The sequence below is a fragment of the Macrobrachium rosenbergii genome, chromosome 18 (genome assembly GCF_040412425.1).
Source record: "Macrobrachium rosenbergii isolate ZJJX-2024 chromosome 18, ASM4041242v1, whole genome shotgun sequence".
Lineage (NCBI taxonomy): Eukaryota > Metazoa > Arthropoda > Malacostraca > Decapoda > Palaemonidae > Macrobrachium > Macrobrachium rosenbergii.
Window position 1 is genome coordinate 5,319,256 of NC_089758.1, and position 22,236 is coordinate 5,341,491.

The window sequence follows — 22,236 nt, forward strand, 5'->3', positions numbered from 1 at the left end:
CTCACTCACTGTATCTCACTTTGAATATGTATACACCATAGGATGCACCATTTCTATTGTGCCTCATGTCTGCACCGCGCTTCTTGAAAGGACACAACCCAGCAGGCACCACGTCAGCAGCATGTTTCGGAGCGGGCACCGGGAAGGTACCAAGGCGACAATGACCCGCTCCGTGAAGCGTGTGTCATGTCGCCGTCAGGTACTCTAGAAAGTCCCAGCTCGTTCTCGCTCGCTCTGTCTGTCAGTCTGTCTCTATGTCTCCTTATGTCTCCCCCATTTGGAAGCAGCGGCTTTCTCACTCCAGGTGTCTCTCTCACCCAACCCAGGCTCTCTCTGGAGATTATTGTAGAACTGTGATGGCGTGAGATTTTGTTTTTCGAATGACCTTGAGAGAGTGTTTTGTCTGGGTGAGAAATGTGATTCAGGTTGTGAGTTTGTATACATGAGCTTCTCAAGGGGCGTCATCAGTAGTGACGCCGGTGACCAGGTAGGATATTAGTGTGCGTGCGTGGTTTTGTACGTTGGTTTGATTGCGACTTTTTTCAAAATAGTCCTGTTTACTGCTTTGAGCGCCTGGGTGGGCGGAGTCTCCCCGTGACAGCTAGCCAATCCAAGGGGAGTTTCACACACACACTTAGTGTAGCTTTTATTGCACTCTTTTGGTTTTTATGTTTGTTTTTGGCTATCTTTTCTTTTTTCTCTGGTTCCTTACAGATACGTTCCCTGCCTCCTCCTCCTCCTCCTCCTCCCCTTCCTCCTATATTCCCTCTCCCTATTCTTCTTCTTATGGGAAGAGCCGTGCAAGTGTGTGGGAGTTCATATTACCCCCACCCACCACGCAGCGCCCACGTTTCCCTCCACTCCCTCCCTACATCCACCCACACCGCCAGCGCCCACGCCCACACGTCCCCTGGGTATCTCGGCCCCTTGACCCTCTGCCTTTGCCCCCGCATGTGCCCTATATCACGGCAGAGCCCCTGCCCGCCTTCTCGGCACAAACGCACAATGTCCTCACCGTAGACCAAGACCACACCTTCACCACCACCACTGCCATCACCTCCCGGATGTCCTCCGTCGGTAATTCTCCTGGGTCATTTCCAGTCAACATTATTCCCCGTGATAACTCGTCCCTTCACGCCGCCGTCGACACCCAAATCCAAAACCCTCTGGTGGTGGTGGACGACCCGAAGGGAGGAGGCCGGCGACAGAATGCGTCTCGGGCTGCTGATGTTTTGGGCCAGCGCTTTCCCACCGACCCCCAAGCAAGTACGTAGAAATGACAACATCAACAGCAACAACAACAAAAAGACCATAAAATAAAAGAGAAACTCATGAGATTGTTAGAGAAACAAACAAAAAAGATTTTGAGCATTGCCATGGTTAAAGGTCAAGGAATACCACACAATAGCACTCTCACAAAACGTTTTACATCTGTTAGTTTCACAGTTTCCTCTTTTAGTCACCCAAGCCTCTCTCCACATTCCTTGCACATGATCCTCGATTCCTTGAAACCTTTCACTTCCTGAATATTATCCCATTCCTATCTTTTCAAAATTGGATTCCTTTTGGCCTTCAAACGAGTCATTTTCTACCAGCTGTCCGAATGAAACACTGGCCCACTTATGACTAAACCAATGTAGCTGTTCTTCCGTTATTATGGACTGAACAGAAACTTGCGACCCATTCCTCTCATCTTCTGACCGTATACTTGACCACGATTTCGTCTGCTTTCGACTGACCTGTCGCAGTGGTGATTGAAATGCCACCTGATCTGATACCTTCAGTATGCATAACAAGTCGTCAACTTTGAACGATATAACTTGAAGAAATTGAGAGGAGCATTGTGTATATATATATATATATATATATATATATATATATATATATATATATATATATATATATATATATATATATATATATATATATATATATATATATATATATATATATATATATAATCGATGAGACGCCTTGAAATCGCTGTGTATGATGATCTTCAACCAGTGGTCAGATAGTTGCGTTTTTTTGTTTTCATCCTCACTGGAATGACAGCCGTTGCTGTTACTTAATACTCTAGAGTTTAATATTTCACTACTAGTACAGTTTGCTGTCTTGTGAGCTGATAAGCAGGAAGATTTTGATTTCAGTAAATTTTAAGTTTGTTTTTATACAGAACTAGCGATTATTGTTCCCCGAGGTCTCATTCTGGCGCCTTTTTAAAATTTACATTTTTTGAGGATTTGTCAGTAACACTTTTGCCGACCTTTTATATGGAAATATCTCTGAATTCAGCAACGTGGCCTTGAATTTGAAAGTAAATTTTCACGAATAAACTCATTTTGGGTTATGCCATTACGTTGAAAATCTGTATTATAATTTTTTATCCCTCTCACTGTCATTCATACATTATTTTTTTATTTGGCATTATTTTAGAAATATCTGTTAATGATTTCGCAAATGTAAATTTTTTGTAACATATTGCATAAATAAATTTTGCATTCTTTCCGGGAGAAAAAAATTGATCCGTCTTCATTCCAATTCAAGTAAAAACGTGAAACAATTAGAAATTGCCCATTCCACCAAACAGTGAGCAAATATACCGAACGATTCTGAATCTCAGAGTAAGAGACCACTTGGGAAGAGGATCATCAGTGCGAGCAGAGGCGTTCAGCTCCTATTACAGCAGCCACAAAGTACTCAGGAGTATCCCTTCAATATGCCCCTTGAAAACTGAAGGAAGGGTTGTCACGTTTGCTCGTTGTGTAAGCATCATCTTACTCTACAATCCATTTGAAGCTTTTGTAGTTCCTTCTTTAGATGTTTTGATGTATTTGTAGACTGTTTGCTCTCTCTCTCTCTCTCTCTCTCTCTCTCTCTCTCTCTCTCTCTCTCTCTCTCTCTCTCTCTCACATCCATTCCCCTATCCCATGTTGGGTCCGTAGGTTTTATCCATCATCCCATATTGAGTTGACCCTTTCTACTCAGTTATCTACCTATATATCCCCTTTTTTTAGCATTTCCATCCGTTACTGTTTTACTTTAATGTTTCTGTTAATTTTCATAGTTTAAATATCAGTTTATCTTATATTTCTGGACAGCCTTGTCAGGGTTTGAAGGTATGAACTACAGGAATAATATTGTTTGTTCCGTGTTACAAGATGAAAGGTGATGAAAGTTGCTGCCAGGATATATTAACTTTTTGTGTAGGTATTTGTTTGAGCAAGTTTAAAGGAAGCAGTGAGATACTCGTCAATGAAAAAATTTCTTAGTGTTTAATGCACGAAGTCTGAGAACGTTTCGTTAGGGAATATGATTTTCAAGAAATGCGTGTGATTCGGTTCATTTAATCAACTGAAACTAGAGAGTACAAGACATCCCTGATTGGTTGTTTGTCTGAGTCTGAGTATGAGAACATTTTTTCCTGTGTTAGTTCTAGGATAGGAAAATCATGATGAAATCAAGAATGACTGGGGATATTGAACACATATTGACTTGAAAATAATACGTAAGCTGTAAGTACAATTTATTATTTTTTTTTTTTTTGTGCCAGTAGGGACAGCCTTTAAATTTCTGTTTCTCCTGCCATGAACCACGCTGGGACCTCTAGATCTAGAATACCCAGTGCAATAGGGAACATGCATGGCCATGTTCTGCTTAGTGCTGTGGCGAGATATATTTTAGTTTGTGTTATCAAATTCAACGCAGGACAGAGAAGACAAATGAAGAAACGTTTTATCGAGAGAGAAGGAAAGCGTCGAGAAAAGTAAGGAGACCATTCCTTTAGTTGATGAGCGGTTAAGTGCGCATTTGTCAGCATTGTAGCTTGCATGGTGAGTTTCAAGACATTATAAGACCAGTAGCCTCTCTTTTACAAAATGATAGTCATGTATATATATATATATATATATATATATATATATATATATATATATATATATATATATATATATATATATATATATATATATATATATATATATATATATATATATATATATATATATATAATTAATTATATATATATATATATATATATATATATATATATATATATATATATATAATTAATTATATATATATATATATATATATATATATATATATATATAATTAATTATATATATATATATATATGTGTGTGTATATATATATATTAATATATATATATATATATATATATATATATATATATATATATATATGTATATATATATATATATATATATATATATATATATATATATATATATATATATATATATATATATATATATATATATATATATACATTATTGTATATATATATATGTATATATATACATACTTATAAAAGATATTACCGTTACATGTCGAGTAGATTCTGCTGAGAAATGTAAATCTTTAAAAACAATAATGAAGGGGCTGTATTAGGGTATCAAGTGAGAAGAATTTTGAGAAACTGAATACTATGTTAGTTTCACTTTCAAGTAATAATTACCTTGACAAAAATATGTAACGTGTAAAAAAGATAATTTTTAAAGATACTGAACCCCAGATGCCAGATATGTTTGCTAATAAAGGAATTGTCGAAATGTTTTTATACTGATAATGAAGCTGAGAACGGATAGAAGTAGAGGCATTGAACAATTTGGAATATCCATTTTGACACGACGGCCATCAGTACGCCATAGAGAAAATAGAGAGGCTAATATCTCGGGAATTATTTGCAGGAGAAAAGTTCATACTTGCTTGGAATGAAAAAGGGAAAATACGAGTCCGTTTGCTTGTTTTATATTACTGAATAGAGAGCTGTTTGTTCAGGGATATGCAAAGCTTTAGTGAGCCTTGAAAAATGCAGTTTTCTGCAAACTTTTTTTTTCTCTAGTTCAGCAGCTAGCTAGCGAATGTTTGTGCTTGTATCACATTATAGACAAGATGTCCATTTACTTTCCCTAGATTTTTTCCATTTTATTAGTTATTTTTCATAAATGTGTTCCTGTTATCAATAGGTGTTTTGAACTAATATTCACATCCACAGTCTCACTGTATCTGTATTCTAGATTCTCACAAACTTTACTGTTGTTATTCCTTTCATCCTCATTGTTGCAGAATGAGGCAGTCTACCTTTCCCTGTTGCTGTAAATGTTTTAGCTTCCAGTGGTTGATCTCGCTCATTCTTCAAGCATATATGAAGAATATTTTTGTAATTCCCTCTTTAATAAAGAACTGTGACTCCTCTTATATGTTATCTTTCACATTTTCATTTCCAGATTTGTTAAGAGTAAGGCTTTTGTCTTTTTCAAACGATACCTTTAACCACAAGTTTCTCGAGAATTCTTTTCTTTCAAAAAAAAAGGAAAGAACTAACTCATAAGTCTCAATTAACCACTGGCAGCTTTACGTAAAAATTCCCCAGCAGTATATCTCCATTAGTTTAGCTTTAATTGGGGTTTTTATAGTTCACTCCTTACTAACTCAATTTTTTCTTCCGTGTCTTTCTCATCTGGGGTATTTTTCCTTCGAACCTTTATCCTGTTGTCCAAATATTTCTCTATTCTTCACCTTCTGCCTTAGAAGAGAAAATAAAAACAGGATAACGATGAAACTTTTTTAAAGCTTTTCCTGCGGTCTTCAGTTCTTACGCTTATTGTTGTCAAGAAAAGACGATAACCAATTTTCTGATAATCAGTTTTATTTATCGTGTTTTTTCTGCTTTAATTATTTCAAATTTATTATGGAACTCATTACATTCATTAAGAAATAAAACGTCGTTTAATCTGACACATATTAAAATTATTAATTTTTGTGTGAAATGTCGCATTCCAGTTAAAATATTACATATAAACGATATTGATAAGAAATTATTTCCACTTTCTTATTTCATTGTCGGGAAAGATTGTTTATCCTCATATTTAAGTAATGGAAGATCTCAAATATATTTAATCCTTGTCTGCACTTGAAAAATCAATATTCCTAAGGCTAAAGAGTGACAACTTAAGCCATTTTTTTCTACTATTTCTCTTTAGACGTTTATTGATACCTTTATTTATTCCATAACGAAAAGAAACTATAGGGACACTTGATGAAAGAAAAAGATTCTTATATATATATATATATATACAGTATATATATATATATATATATATATATATATATATATATATATATATATATATATATATATATATATATACATATATATATATATACATATATATATATATATATATATATATATATATATATATATATATATATATATATATATATATATATATATATATATATATATATATATATATATATATATATATATATATATATATATATATATATATCACGGCTGATGTATGAACGAAGAACTCACTTTAGTGTTTCACCATGTAATCGGACCAGTGTTTTTTTATCGATGTGACCTTGATTGACCTGTCTTTTGCATACTCTCTGACCATCCTCCTCATCCTCATCCATTTCTTGTACATCCACTCTCCACTACCTTATCCTCGATGCCCTAATGCCCTCATAACCTTAGAAAATTAACTATAGTTAAAACTCCAATAGTTACTCCCAGAATAACTATTTTCTAGTTACTAAGCTTTTTCTTGCATATGCAATGAATATGAAGTAGGCGGCTCCTGGTATCATATTTTTATAGGTAAGTTAAAAACAGACCTATGAATATTCCCCCAATTTTTATTATTAATAAAAGAAATTCTAATAAACCCCACATCAAAATTGCAATTTTTTGTGTGGTATGATTTTTAAGTGTTGTTATTATTTTGATGTTTATGGATTCATCCCTATCCCCACATTATTATTATTATTATTATCATTATTATTATTATTACTGCCATAAAACCGTTGCAGGCTATGCTTCAATGTTGAATGTTACGACTTTAAAATAAAAACAAATTTCGAAATTTTTCAACGTTTTTTGCAGATTTTTTCTGTCTTTCTGTGTAGTGTTTCCCTCTACTCTATTTGCTCGACATTTTTGGAACATTATTTTCAAGAAGCATTTGATGAGATCTCGTTGTTGTTTCTTTATGACCAGTCAGATCAGATTTTTGTAAACAACGTGAAGACAATATGTCACCATAATACATAATAAAATTTATATATATATATATATATATATATATATATATATATATATATATATATATATATATATATATATATATATATATATATATATATATATATATATATGTGTGTGTGTATATATATATATATATGTATATATATATATATATATATATATATATATATATATATATATATATATATGTATATATATATATATATATATATATATATATATATATATATATATATATATATGTATATATATATATATATATATATATATATATATATATATATAGTATATGTTTCTCCTATAAAGTCATAAGTGAATATAATTATAATTATTTTATTTTAGCCTACAATTCGTCTATTTAACTGTCACGGTAGTACTAAGGTGCAACCTCAAAGATTAACAATTTTCCAGAGTCGATATCAAAAGTCATTTTCCAGAGTCGATATCAAAAGTTGCTATTGAATAAGTCATTCATAACTGACAAGACTAAGATCTGCGTGAGCATACGAAGGCAACAACGAGACGAGAACCGAACGAGTATGTCTGTCTATGTGTGTGCGTGTGGTTTTTCTTCGTCACCTTTCCTTAACCTCCCTAACAGGCAGCGGAGGCATATTGTCATTCTTTTTGATTTGGTTGGTTATAGTTTCTTCTCTTTTTTTATTCATTTCACTAACGTAGACTTCCTCTGACTTCAGTCTTTCCATTTGTTTGACATTTTTTTTTCTAATTGATATTAATGATCTGTCTCCATTTTTTGGTCTGCTTCTTGGCTCCTCATTTTCCGCCTTTTGTGTTTCATGTAGGTGTCGCGTCCAAAAGCCTTCAGGATTTAGTTAAGCGACACTGGAGGAAAAAAGGAAAAAAAATACTTTTCCACTTGAAAGGACGTGGGACGTGTTTGGGATTTCTTTCCCTCGTGGCTGTAGCCGTGACGCATTTTTTTTTTTCAACTTCACCGCACTTCTCAACTTACACATAATTTCCTTGTCGAGTTTTTTTTTTTTAACTTACAAATAACTCTTAGGAAAGGATTTGCAGGGCACTTTTGAACTGAAAGGCAGCTATGATGAGGTACATCCGTAGATGTATTTATAGGCTAAATTAAATTACTTATTATGGAAATACATACGATGAAGTATATTTTGCTTTCATTATACTCACTGCAGACTAGTAACTTTGATATTGCATGTCCGCTTACCTAATATAATTTGTAAAGATGAGCAGAATATCCAAGAACACAATGTTCCTATTTTAAAGTTAATTTTTTGCTAAGCATTAAGATTGTGAGATCCACATACATACATAAATTCATGAATTATAGTGTCTGACGCACCGACCGCTACCAGTATATGTTTGTGACTACACAGGCATTTACTTTGAATTTTCCAATGAAATCACTGACGACATAATGCCATTGCAAGTGTATCCTGTTTTTAAAGCGAAGATCGACCATGCCCGTATCTGTATTAGTTCTTGGCGAATATTGATAATAAATAGGGTGGGTCGGGGGGCGGGGAAGTGAATCATGTGTCTACCAACCCAGAACGAAACCTTGTAGTCTGTTGAAAGACAAAAGGTATAAGAAAATGGAAAATTCAGCAGCAAGAGAATTTCGAAGCTTGTAGGTAGAGGGAAAGAAATAAAGACATTGGTCATCTTTGTATGGATACAACAAATATTTGAGCAATGAGAAAGTGAATGGAATTCACAAAATGTTTTTATTCAGGGAGGATTACCTGCCCAAATTTATTTAAGAAAATTTGGAAAAGTTTATGTCTTATTAATCCGTCATTCAGTTGTCCACATCTCATTTCCTCCTGAGCCAACTTAAGATTTAGCACTGTTTCTTGTAGGCTTTTGGACGTGAATATAAACTCCCCTGTAGAAAGACTAACAAATTAATTTTTATATATATTTATAAATATACATTCTTAATTCTTGATTTTCATCTTCCAGATATATATATTTGTATATTTATATATCCTGTCCTTGTACCTCAGATGCTTGCTAGGGTCTTGTGCTCTTATTAAAGGCTGGACAGTCTCTTTTCCAATTTGCAACTTTCACAATTTCTAAAAGGTTTCGAAATGAAGATGTATTTCTATTGGTTTTCAAAGGATCCACAAGATATTTGATTGCACATATAAAACATGCACCCGTTTCCTTGTGGACAAACATTCACAGTGTGAATATTTGAGTGGACAAGAACACACACATTTTTGGAGAACTCTAAAACCACTTCTTCATATGTTTATATAAAATGTATTTTTGTTTTCTTATGCCATACAATTTTAAAACTTCATTGTTTTGAATTTTATTCTCTTCTCTATCCCTGTATTTCCATCATCATTTAATTTGTAGGTTTACTTAATAGAATCTTGCTTCGTGTTTCATCTAGATTTGCTTACATTTGAATTGTTGATCAATTCTGAATTATTTTGGCTTTCAGATGAAACATAACCTATATTATATATTCAGTCACAGGTGATTTTGTACGGAACCTTCATTTGTATTTGTTTTTCCATGACACCAGATTATTACCAGACAGTGTCACAAAGCAATACTCTTTTGTTAAAATCTGAAGCTTTACTACATGAGATTCACAGCATGCTTACGAAGGCTCCTGAAATTCATATACTTATTTTTCAAATCGTAGGTATGTGTTTAAACTAGATTGGTTTCCCAACTTTGTCAAGCCTTTTGAAAATATAGCTAACGAATAAGTAATTTTAATGAATATAATTGTAACAAGCCTGAAAAAAAACTGATGATATTTGGTTGAGAATCCCTCGGTAATAATTTAGGTATGTTGTTTTGATTTTCCTTCAAGTTATCATTCTAAATTCAGGAAGGAATTTCCTTGAAAAGCCAAAGACTTACATCGTAGGGCTATCGAAACTTCGCAGTGTTCACACCTAGTTGTGTGAAGCTTTTCATGATAAAAAACCAGAGTATATCCCGGAGATAAGACCAAAACGACTTTGGCGGAAAATGTAAGAGCTTTTTATTTTGTCAAGATTTTCCTCGTATTTTTGTTTTTCGTGCGGTTCATTATAAAAAAAATGTAAAGGATCCAAGCTGATGCTTCCATTTCCTGGAAGATCTCAGTGAGAAAATAGGAAGACTGATTTATCCGGAATATATCTATTCTCTGTGAGCACTCGTCACATTTCTATTAAAACTGTGCTTTCATACCTTCATATATTATTATATGTTAAAGTTTACTTGTGTACGAACTCCAAGCCTGTCTTAGTCCAAATATCAGCATTCTGTAGTGAAAATTATTTATTTCTAAATGGTACTACAGACTACTTCGAAGTACTCCAGAATAACGTGTCCTTGAAATAGTGTTAGATGTCCTATAATGACTTCGTGCGAGTATGAACCTTTCAGCTCGGTGAGAGAAACTTCCTGTAGGATCCTGTGCAAGTAGAGGACTGCAGGGATACAAATAACTCTACGGTTATTTATATCCATATTTCACTTACTTCCACCATGGTGACAGAATGTTGCGTAAGCTGTACAATAATTTACTTTATATACTTTATGGTATATAATTGCTTATTTATCTAATTTTTACTCGGATATAAAACTAATACAACTCGTTGTTCCAGAACATTAGGAGTCTTAAATGATTACTTAGGCTACATACCCCTGTTTTGCTCAGACATAAAACTAATACCAGTACATTAGTGGTTACCGAAATTTTGGAGTCTTATTTCATCGAACTGAATTACTGAACTGAAGTAATTTTTTCAAAATCTAATATGATTATGTTATGTACTCATTTTTTTTCCACTCAGATTTGGTGTTTTAGCATCAAGATGTACGGATCAAAGACTTTTAAGTCATTGTTATTGTCGTTTGCAAAATGGTTGTTTCTTATTTCGGCTTGTATTTGTGTATATCGTTGTACAATTTCTCTCTCTCTCCTCCATAGGAAGGCTGTTATTCTGCAACGGAAAGCTCTGACTCTTATTGATATTTTTCACAACTTACGTAAATATGTACACAGTAATTATTCGAACTTACCTGCATAAGTGTAGAACATTTTTCACATATATATAATTGTACATGCACCTGTCACTTGGAGGCTGGTCATCAGTGTGATTCTACAACTTTGAGAAAAAGCAAGCAGAATAGATATCATTTGCATCGTTAAACCACTTCCATTTTAGGCCTCGAAAGATCTTGCATATTCATGAACCCCAGCGACATTGAGGTCTACCCGGAGAATGACTCATTTCAGTATTTTAATTGAAAATAAAAGTGGAATTCGTGTTCGTTTGACTTTCATTTAAAAATAACTATAATCTGATCGACTTTATATCAAATACCTTTTAGCTCTAAATAAAGATTAAAAGTTATATTTTAGAATGAAAATAGTTTTTAACTGCATTTTGGGAGATTTTAGTCATGTTGCATGCAAATATGACGAACTTCCATGTTATTGAGACTACTTAACGTATTTCATACAACGACCTGCCTTCGTGTTTTCTTCTTGATACCGCTACATTCTGTCGCTATGTCGGTCTATTTTTCTATCTTGTCTATCAGTCAGTGTATCTAATATATGAATGTTTGTCAGACAGATAGATGCGCGTGTGTGTGTGTGTGTGTGAGAGGGTGAGTGAGCGAGTGAGCGAGTGAGTAGTTCTTCCGTGCCTTTAACTTTTGAAATGTCCGCGATAGACTTCATATTCTGCATGTATTATCCACAGATGATGCTGATGTACAGTGAGGTGAAGATCATATTAGATGTCAAAGGTCAAATGGGAATTAAAGGCCATAACTTTTGAACTGCACGAGATGACGACTTCATTTTTGGCATGCATCCACTAATGAACACTATGTGCAAAGCGGCAAAGTCAAGTGTTATACTGAAAGGTCAAAGATCAGATTAAACATTTGACTTAGACCAAATCTTTTGCACTTTATAACATAAAGATTTCTAATGTACATGCACAGTCCACTAATTATGCTTATGTGCAGAGGTCAAGATCATAAATAATTTCTCCCTGAGATAATGTTTAAAATTTGTGTTGTGGAGAACAGGTTGATATATTTTTATGCCGTTCCCATCATCTCTGCAAAGAGGAGTTTTATTATGGCTGACATGAACTTTTGAAAGCCAGCTGCATAGCCATGGTGCAGAGAGGCTAACTTGATCCCAGGGTTGTGGAAGCTCAGTCAGTTTCACCTGGACTTCACATAGTGGTGGTTCCGACTCAACCCTTGTGCAAGGCGCCATAGACTTCTCTGGCAAAATCCGACCTTACCCTCCGTGTGAACTAGGGATGGGGCCTTTAAGGGAGCCCATAGCGTCAGCGTCCAGTGCTTGGTTCCCATGGTGCTCCCTTGGGTGGAGAAGAGGCTGATCTCTGGTCACACGTTCCTTGCCTTTGCCTCTCATGGGCAACCTCTAAGAATTGGTTAAAGGCACTGACCATTAATAATTAGTGAGAAATATGTACTAATTGAAAATACCTGAATACTATTTTAATCCAGACTTGATGTAAGGAATGCTGTTCATTTTGTTATATACATAGTGGAAAAGTCTCATAGATTTTAGAGAACTAACTAGATGCCATTCCGCCCTTTCAGTCATGCTAGGACTGAAATTCTCCACGGAGGAATGAAGGTAGCTGCAAATTATGTATTCAAACCCCGTGTTCCGAAGCGCACTGATGTTCTCGAGGAATATTCCAACGTTGTTTATAGTGATTCTTGAAAATGCTTATGTACTTGTATGTTCGTCATCATGTAAGTTTTGTAGAGACTCTATACGGATATCACGAATAAGGTATCTATATTCATTGATACTGAATATCATCACTATTTTCCTAGATTTTAATCTGAATGGCTACCATGATTTATTTCTTTGTGTGTCGCACTAGAAATTGCGAATACAGGATGCTTCATCATAGCAATTTCTCGACAGTCCTCGATGGCTCCTTAACAAATGGGTCTCATTCAAGAAGGCTTGTATAATGCCCCAGTGCGCCATACTTACATAATATGTACTTTAATGTGTAATGTGTTTATTTTACGCATTACTAAGTATTTACTTTTCTTAGATGGTCCCGAAATTGGTGTAAATTCGGAACAACTTTTTTTTTTTAATGGATGGCATCCTTGACATATGCAATATTAGCAACACTGCTTTAGTTCTAGGTGAAAATTGGTCTTCAACTGTTGTAAGAGATCTACAGACTTCTGCAGTTGCTGATAACTTTAGCCCAGATAAAATCACTTGGATAAGTTTGTCAGATTTCATAGTATATTATATCACTGGCCTCGATAACGTATTCCCAAATTAGGTAAAGATTTCAGTATTGTTAACAAAGTAAAGCAGTCTTATCAGGTATAAGAGCAATTAGTGTGGTAAATATAAAGACTATAATCTTTAACGAGGTATTGAGATGACGAAAACCCCCCACCTTTTTACGTTTTGCGAGTTGGGTGTTCGAGGTAAAGGTCCATATTCAAAAGTCGCTAATTAGCAAACTGTGGTAGCAACGAATTCAGCAATGAATTTGCAAAACTGAACATTTTCGTAAACTTAGAATGAATACTCGGACTACGAATATCATTGTGTGCATGTTACTGATGGTTAAAATTACATCGTATCAAAGAACACTCCCAGCCCCATAGAAGCGGACGTAACTAGAAAATGTAACCCAAGACATGAATCTTTTTATTTCAAAGCCTAAAACATTAGAAATCGAAGAGTTCATGAAAATAAGTGTTAATGTGAAAGTAAGAGAGGAATACGAAGAAAATTGGCCTAAGTAGCATTAAAACAACCCAAGGTCAATATGCCTTACCCAGAGGCACTATCCAGATCTGCGTTGATGAAGTTACCTAAGATAAAGTGAAAGTAAAACCGAACTTCTAAAAGAAGGCTATGGGAGAATGAGAGATGAATTTTAATGAGTAGACAAGAGAAGATTTGAAGTGCTTATGTATCACCACTACTTGCAACAAAAGCACATAGGCCCAATAAAACAGAAATTCAAATGAATTTAGATCAAGAATGAAACCTTAAGCAGGAAGCTTGGCTCATGTAGTCTAATAGAAAAGCGTGTCATGTGCCTTATAATATATCGAGTGATAACTCAAGATTCCGGACCCTCATCGTGTGTGTATGGAGGATAAGAGATCAGTTAATTTTGATTTACAAATGCGTTTATAGATAAAAGGATGCAAGATTCAAAACACTGAAGATGACCAAGAGAAAGAAGACCAAAGACAAAAGGAAGGTAGGTGAAGTATTAGAGTTCTCGCCCTTCTTGGGAATAGGCCACATACGCGAGTATTCCCAAGATGAAGGACAACACTAGTGTTTAGGTTAAGGCAAAAAATGGTAAAATGCCAAGTATGCGGTATTGAAAACTCTCATAGATTTCACAACTGAAACAGGTGGTGACGAATCGAGTGGCTGCCTCAGGAGGGACACCTATAACACCATCAAGGTGAATGAACATTGAAAAGCCAGATTGATGGAGGTTTTAGATATGGTACTCTTTGGTGAGAAATGTTTGCCTCAGTATGTAGATATGCAAGGATTCTTTGTATCTTTGAAGCCAGCAAGCATCAGAACAAATCTGTATTAGGTTAACTTGTATATTCAATTTCTAGCCTGAGTAAACAGAAAGCAAGCATGTTCGAACCAAATCTTGATTGAAGAATGTTTTAAGAAAATATATATACTTTGCTACTTTGTGTGTTGTACAGTCATAAAAAAAATAACTTTTGCGAGCTTGTAGGTTGAGTCGGGTAGTCGGAAAAGGAGTAGAGCACTTTCTGAGCCTTATAATTTCAAAATTAGTCGATTTTGACAGGTATGTGAAAGTTTACACAGGTACATACTACACCTTTAAAACGGATCAAGTAAGATGATATAATCAGTAACCGCATCACTTGATAGTTTGGCTTCAGACAGAAGATGATGATGAGAGGGTGAAGAAGTGTCGGGAGCATCAGCAGTGAATATCTATATAGTTTGCGAGGTAAAAGAGTAATAGCATAAACACTCGCAAACTATGGGATTTTTTTATTCCACCATGAATGAGACTAGGGCCTAATGCACATTGCAAGCCCGTTATAATTAACGTCAGAAAGGGATCATTACAATGTTTTAGAAAAAAAATAGGTGCAGGATTCATCTATTGTTTGAAAAACGAATTGCTGAATATGGACGTCAGTGGGGGACTTTTAATGGTAATATTTTCACCAAGGATGTAACGGAAACAAGAAGACCGCATTTATATTCATTAACAAGAGTGGCAAGTTGGCGTCTCCTGCATTCCATAATGTCAAGACTATGAAGTGATATATTACATCCTTTGAAGTTATCCCGACTTAAGGAATACCGCATTAATAACTAAGTCTTACCCTGGATGTCGTGAAATTTCCTTGTGTTGTTGGGGGTCATGGACTTGAGTACTGTTAGCTGCTACTCGGGCACATAAACTGGGCAGTACAAGTATTATGATCATATGCGAATTCGCCGGCCTCTTAAAATCGACTCTACAAGAGGACGTCGCTTTACTGGATGCTGAAAACCATGCTCACGAATAGACCCCCTTAATGGAACCTTTAAGGTGATCGGGATAAGGTATAGAAATCAGATGTTACACCCGTGGACACTTTGAGAAAGCTCTCAGATATGATCTCTTGCACTGCAGATATGCCGATTTATCCTAGAAAGGGAATCCCTTCCACCAGGTAGGTGGTGCAGCATATTTATGTAATCTCTGAATCCTGTTTCCTAACATAGATACGAGTCTTTTCGAAGCGTCCCAAACCATCCTCCTCGACCCTGTATGTAGATGGGATATTTAATGACATGAAAAATGCTTTCAAACAAAGATCTAGCATCTATTTTCTTGAAAGTTTAGTGTGGGTAAGTTTCTCACTCATTTTACTATAATATTTAGTAGACATCATGTGACATGCGAGCTTTAATCAAATAGAAACCACAAATATGAAAGAAAAACAAAAAGGACAAATAAAAGGTTTGCGGTGCCTGAAAGAAATATTAAATTGTCCCAACTTTAGAGTATCCTCATCAGTAATTTAGCTGGGAAGATCATTCCTGAGTTTTACAGGTAAAGGAATATGAGGCGTCTGGTACTGGTGCGACATCATGGTATCTCAACAACATGCGAATACCGATACTCTGCAAAACAAATAGAATGCACTTATTCTTGGGGCGCTGTATTGGAAGTTCCTGGTTGAAATAAAGCTTATGGATTGTTTAAATCATAATTGCAATTGGGAAAATGGAAACCACCTCTATATGATGATCTCAGGTTGCTGCTGGCATTCAGTGGGAAAGTGATATTCCAGCAATAGATGAACATACGAACTGAAGCATATTGTATTAATGCAGTAATCTATTTGGATTTGAGATCCTCATAAACAGTACGTAGTTTTCTGGCAGCATTAGATAATATCCTCCATGTCTGTGTATAAGAAAGCTATGAATTTGTTGTAACGACCAGTATTATCAGATGATATGAATTATCAAGTGGTATTATTTATGCAAAGCCGATCAAGAACAGGGATTATAACAATAAATCAGCTGTCGTAATAATTTGTAGATTTATTTTATATATGTGTGTGTGTGGGAGTATAGTTTAGCTAGACAACGAAAGTGTTTTGCTGGAGTGTAGCTCGAGTATCAGATTTTAAATATTACAAAGAGAGTTGATGATCAGATACAAATTCAGGGGTTTAATTTTGGATCGAACCAGTTTTATTGGAAGTCCGTTAAAAATGAAGATGTCTCATCATTTTTTTCCCCCGTGGTTTCTTTCTTTGATCACAATATCCTTCTACTTCGTGAAGCAGGAAGTTCTACTCAGTTGTTGTATATTTGGATCCTTTATATCTTTCTATAATGAAACCATGAAATTTACATATAATGCCTTTTTTTTCTTAGAGGCATAATTAACGTTATCAAGACAGATTGTCGCCTATTTGTTGCAAATGGAATGGTACATATTTTCCAGATAAGCTGGTTATGGCCCAAAAACACTTGGCTGGTTAATTATTGGTCGTCACCATTTCATATAGTCTGATATTTTAAATGTCTATTAAAATTTTGATATTTTAACAAATATGTTAACCGTAAATAAACACATGTGTTAACTGTCAATATTTCTTTAGCACATGTGATTGACTTCTGCAATTTAATAAGTGTTCCGTAAATCCAGCTAGTAAAATTTACGAGAATAAAATTCTAGACAATATGCAGAATTGTATTGCTCTGGGAATTCTTGCATTTTGGTATGACAAGCACCTCTTTTCTTTTGGCCTATATTAATATTTAGCCGTGTCCAAAATATCATAAAAAGATGTTTTAAAGAATAATTTAAGCTTTAATAAAATCATCAGATTTGTCTAAATTCCAGTAACAACTCACAATACCTGGTGAATGAAATCAGAAACTCGCAAGGGAAGTTGTTGAAAAGGTTAAGTGGTGAATTATAATCATAACCTTTATTGACTGAGTTAACCTTAGGATATTTCTCTTCTAAGGTCTTTTTCTGAGTCTACAATTTCCGTATACACTTCTATCAAACACATACAGGTTACGCCTTCAGTAGGATACCTCTTCAATGGGATAAAAGTGGAGGCTGAGAGTTTTTCTTTTAGCTAAATATACGATTCCTTGGGACTGGATTTATGAAATCTGTCTTGGCTTTGACAAACTTTTTTGCTGTAAAGACTTTTTCCTTTTGTCTGTAGAATTCTGGAGGCAGGTTTGTTTGTGGATGTGATCATTTTTTTGCACTCTTATCAAGTTCCAGATTTCTATCGATTGACACCAAATACAGGATCAACAAGGAACAAGTATAGTTAAATTGCCCGAACCAAATTCTGCTTTGCTTGTTTGTAGCTGATTCTTTTAATGCAAGAAATCAAAAGTTGCACACATTTTATAAGCTGATCATTCAAAATTAATGAATCTGTAAAGCTTTCCTTTATAATTTTAGACAGTGAAATAAATCTTGCTATTTTGTGCAATGAATTTAGGTCTGTCACAAATTACAACTATTAAGGTTTTCAACTGCCACACGAGATAGTGTCTTCTTGGGCTTAAGTCTGAAAAGGGTGTCTTGATGTTGTGTATTGGCCTCCCTCGCACAGGAGAATTTTAGGCATTGAGACGTGTAGCAAGAGAAAAAGTGGGTTGAAAGCTCACTGGCTATTATCCAAAAGGACGTTGTGAAGGTCCCTGAGCCCCTTTCTGCACACGTCTGTCATGTTTATTTTGAATTAACCTGGGTTCCTATTCCTGCAGGCGAGACATCTTCATCAGGTCCAGTGCCTATGCTGCATTCTACTTGCCAAACTGCCCTGGTAGGATGCAACGGTGATGATTCCTGCAGAAGACTTCTTGATCCTGTACTGGCTGTCTGTGACAATCAGTGCAATCGGGAAGCGTGTATGGGCAACCTCCAGACTTTCTATAGAAACGTCGATTTCAAGTGGGCCATCGAAGTCGCCTTCTGCCTTTGCAAGTAAGTGCTGTTGCTTTATCGTACGATGCTGAAACCATAATTATATACAAGATAAGTTTTACTCTCACGCTTTAGTTTCGGTAAATTATTAATAAAGCTCTGAGTTTTTTTTTTTTTAATATGTAAGCAAAAACGTGTCTGCACTGTCCACAGCTGTTGGAAAACTGGATCAATATTAACAATCTGAAAAGTAAAAAGAATCATTGTAGGTACTTGTTGCATAATTATATTTGAAGTGCGAAAAAGTACCTTTAGTCAAATATTAAACAAAAATTAAACTTTGGAGAAACGTATTATTGAAGTTGAGAGTTGGGATCTCAAACGTTATGCTAATATTTTCAAACAGCGGGTTTTTTGTAGGCGCTTCTTTGATCAAGAGGTTTTTCATGACCATATAGTCATTCGCCCATAATAATTAGCCAGATTACTTACAAGTCATGTTAATATTTTGGGAAATGTGACCTGAAAACAGTCCTGAATTCTCAAGGGAATCCATTGATAGAATTGTTCGTAATGATTGATCATATTATTAAAGAAATACATCATAGCAAAAAATATACTTAGCATTTATATAAAGACTATGAAAACTATTTCATTGACTTCATAAGCTTCTCATTACTCACAAGCGTTTGAGCAGACAAACAAACTTATTTAAATAAATATATATTTTACTCACGCCACTGAGTTCACAAGGTAGCTTTGAGATTGTCCATTTAGTAATCTGCGAAAATTTACCTTCAGTGATGCTGGTGATCTGCATCGCAGATCTTCTCATAAGTATTGTCTATCTTTTTAGAGTTCTCAAATTAGTGGTTAACTTGCTCATGGTTCTGGTGACAGACTGAATCGGGTTTTAATTATGTTTATGCCAGAATCTAGGTGAATGTCAGGGTTGAATGAAAACTGGGCCATAGCATGCCACATCGTTAAAAATTGTGATTCATAGTTGAAAGTAGCAGAACGTGATTGTTCTGCTAGAAGCAAATTTGAAAAATTTTGAAGTCTATCGTATAAAAACTGCATCATCCAATATAATAAAAAAATTTGTAATTTGTTTCACCCAAGAAAAACAAAATACTTATAAGTGTATATAACCAATAATAATTTGCTATGTATACCCTATATACCGTAAGACTGAGTTCATCATTCGCTGACACAAATCGCTCCCAGTTGAGCTATGAGAGCTTTGCTAGAAGCCTCATTCACCCAGTTCTCTTAAAGGTTGAGATTTCAAGAAATCTCAGCTAGTTCCCACTCAATCGATTCTTTATTTGGAGATGAAGATCGATTCTCTGAATTTTCGCGTTTTTCCTCCCCATCAAAGGATCCAGAACTGCCTCTGGAAAGTCCGAAATTTCCTCTTTTGTTCCTCCTGCTCGGCCAACGAGTGGCTGAGCCTCCTGGGAACACTGTCATCCATCGAAAAGTTTGTGCCGTTGGGTAGATTACACACCAGAGTGTTACAGTTCTTCTCCGGACTCGTATGTCTTCTCCATCACATTATCCTGATATCATCATATGTACTTCATTCGTGAATCTAAACGTTTGCTTCAAGACAACATCGCACTATGCAGATAATTAAGAAATGATTAAGTGATGCCTTTTAGAGAATAACTAGTTATTCTAATGATATGACAGCCCACTAATGCAAGGTTTTAGTGGTTTTGTAACCAAAACAGTTATGGTTGCCTAAATAAAGGTCAGTCACTGCAGGAAATGTGGTTTTTTATTGACTTTTATACCCACCTGTTCGAAAATAGATCCAATGATTCTGGGAGCACATACTAAGGTAGAAAATTCACATTCTGGAAGTTCATGGTATGAGGATTTATCAAACAGGCTGAAGGCCAAAGTACATAGGTTGTGATAAGCCTTGCTATATTGTCGGGTAGAAGCTGCGCCACAAGGAAGCAAAAAAAAATAAGTTAAACAAGGCAGAAATGCACAGATAGGTGAGTGGAATGACGAGAAGAGATAAAATAAGGAATGAATACATCAGGGGATCAGCAAAAGTCATTCAAGTGCCAAAGACAGCCCAAGAATCAAGACTGAGATGTTTGGGAACCTGACGAGAAGGGAAGATGATATGCGACATGTAGCGAGAGAAATTATGGAAATGGAAAGGCTAGGATCACCAAGGAGAAGAAGGACAAAGAGAAGATGAAGAGATTGCATTCGGAAAGATACGAGAGACGGAGGAATAGACGAAAGCAGGGCAGAAGACAAAAACACCTGGAAAAGGCAAATGAGAAACAGTGACCCCTGACTATGGATTAAGCTAAGAAGGAATATCTGGAAGAGATGTCATTCTTCAGATAATTTTCTAGGTGGAACAGCTTCGACATGGATATTTACAGTATTTATTACTTTTACAGTCACTGAATATCATAGTTGGAGAATTATAACAACTGGGCCGTTGTGAAAAGTTTGTAATGAAACCTTACGAAGAAAATTGCCAGTTTTTTACAAAATATTCAGAAATACTTAGCTGCAGTTTGAGTTACTTTTGATATTGTAGCGACCACGCGGCAGACCTGGAATCAAAATCCGCTTTCTCCCGCGATGAGTAACGCGGGAGGAAGACCACTCAGTCGAAAGAAACACAAATTCTCCCGCACGTCTTCTGTGCAAATATCTCAATCATCAGATTATCACCTTTCATGTATTTGTATCATTTTTGTATGCTGTTATGCCAGCTTTCCAGTAATGTATGTAAGACTGTCAATCAGATGTCTTGTATCTTCCCATATGTAAATCTATGTCTGTGAAGAAACACAGACGCCTGAATTTAATCCCTTCCTCAATCTGTCAGAAGGTCAGGACTACTTTTTGGCTCGCACGAGCTATTGACCTGTGTGAAAGTTTGTAAATAAATCAGTAAGCTGTAAACCTCTGTATCTCATTTCGTACCTCACTCACATTGGTGACCGCTGGAGAGATGCCTGATCAAGCCACATGCAGCGACCCCAACGCCATCAGTGTAAACCTTGCAGCCGCCTCCATACGCCTACCGCCTTTCACGCCCCACCACCCAGAGGCATGATTCTTCAGGGCGGAAATGATTTTCCGCACAAAGAAAATCACCTCAGCGACGCGGAAGGCAGACACCATCCTCGAGTTCCTGCTGGACGACGTCTTTGAGCAGACAGCAGGATGGCTCGATGAACTGGAATCCCCTATCACCCACTACGACATACTGAAGGACCAGTTGAGGTCATCCTTCAGCATGCCGCCCACCCTAAGAGCCAAGAAATTCCTCAACCATGTGGGGCCCCCAGTAGGAGACGAGAGGCCGTCACACATATACAAGCAACTACGGCGGCTCATAACTGCCTGCCAAGGGCAACCAACCCGAGTCAACCTTGGACCTCGTGAGAGAGGTGCTCCTCACAAAACTACCCCAGCAGACAGTAGTAGCCATGCCCAAAGCCTCCACCATGCCATTAGAAGAGTTCCTGGTCATGGTCGATGAGGTTCATCTGTCCCTCAAAGCAGCAAACCCCTCACAGCCAGCAGCGGCAGTAGCAGCCCACCGGACCGAGCAGAATTCAGATGCAGAATCAAGCAGCGATCCAGACGAGCCAGCCGCCCCCATATACAAAAGACGCTTCCCCA

General features: G+C 35.9%; 1 protein-coding gene and 1 long non-coding RNA gene across 6 annotated transcripts in view; one reads left to right on the forward strand and one right to left on the reverse strand.

Annotated features, from left to right (window-relative positions):
* LOC136848045 (uncharacterized) overlaps nt 1-22,236 on the forward strand; it is a 601,887-nt gene that overhangs the window by 545,956 nt on the left and 33,695 nt on the right. For 2 of the 4 annotated variants that reach the window (XM_067120117.1, XM_067120118.1), the window contains exons 6-7: nt 715-1,266; nt 18,402-18,621. In XM_067120117.1, coding sequence (XP_066976218.1) covers nt 715-1,266; nt 18,402-18,621 — 772 coding nt within the window. The remainder of the gene's footprint in view (nt 1-714; nt 1,267-18,401; nt 18,622-22,236) is intronic. The other 2 variants (XM_067120119.1, XM_067120120.1) reach the window with 2 other exon arrangements.
* Nucleotides 14,887-22,236, reverse strand: part of LOC136848047 (uncharacterized) — a 96,635-nt gene continuing 89,285 nt past the window's right edge. For both annotated transcript variants that reach the window (XR_010855917.1, XR_010855916.1), the window contains exon 4: nt 14,887-18,649. This is a non-coding gene — a long non-coding RNA (uncharacterized lncRNA). The remainder of the gene's footprint in view (nt 18,650-22,236) is intronic.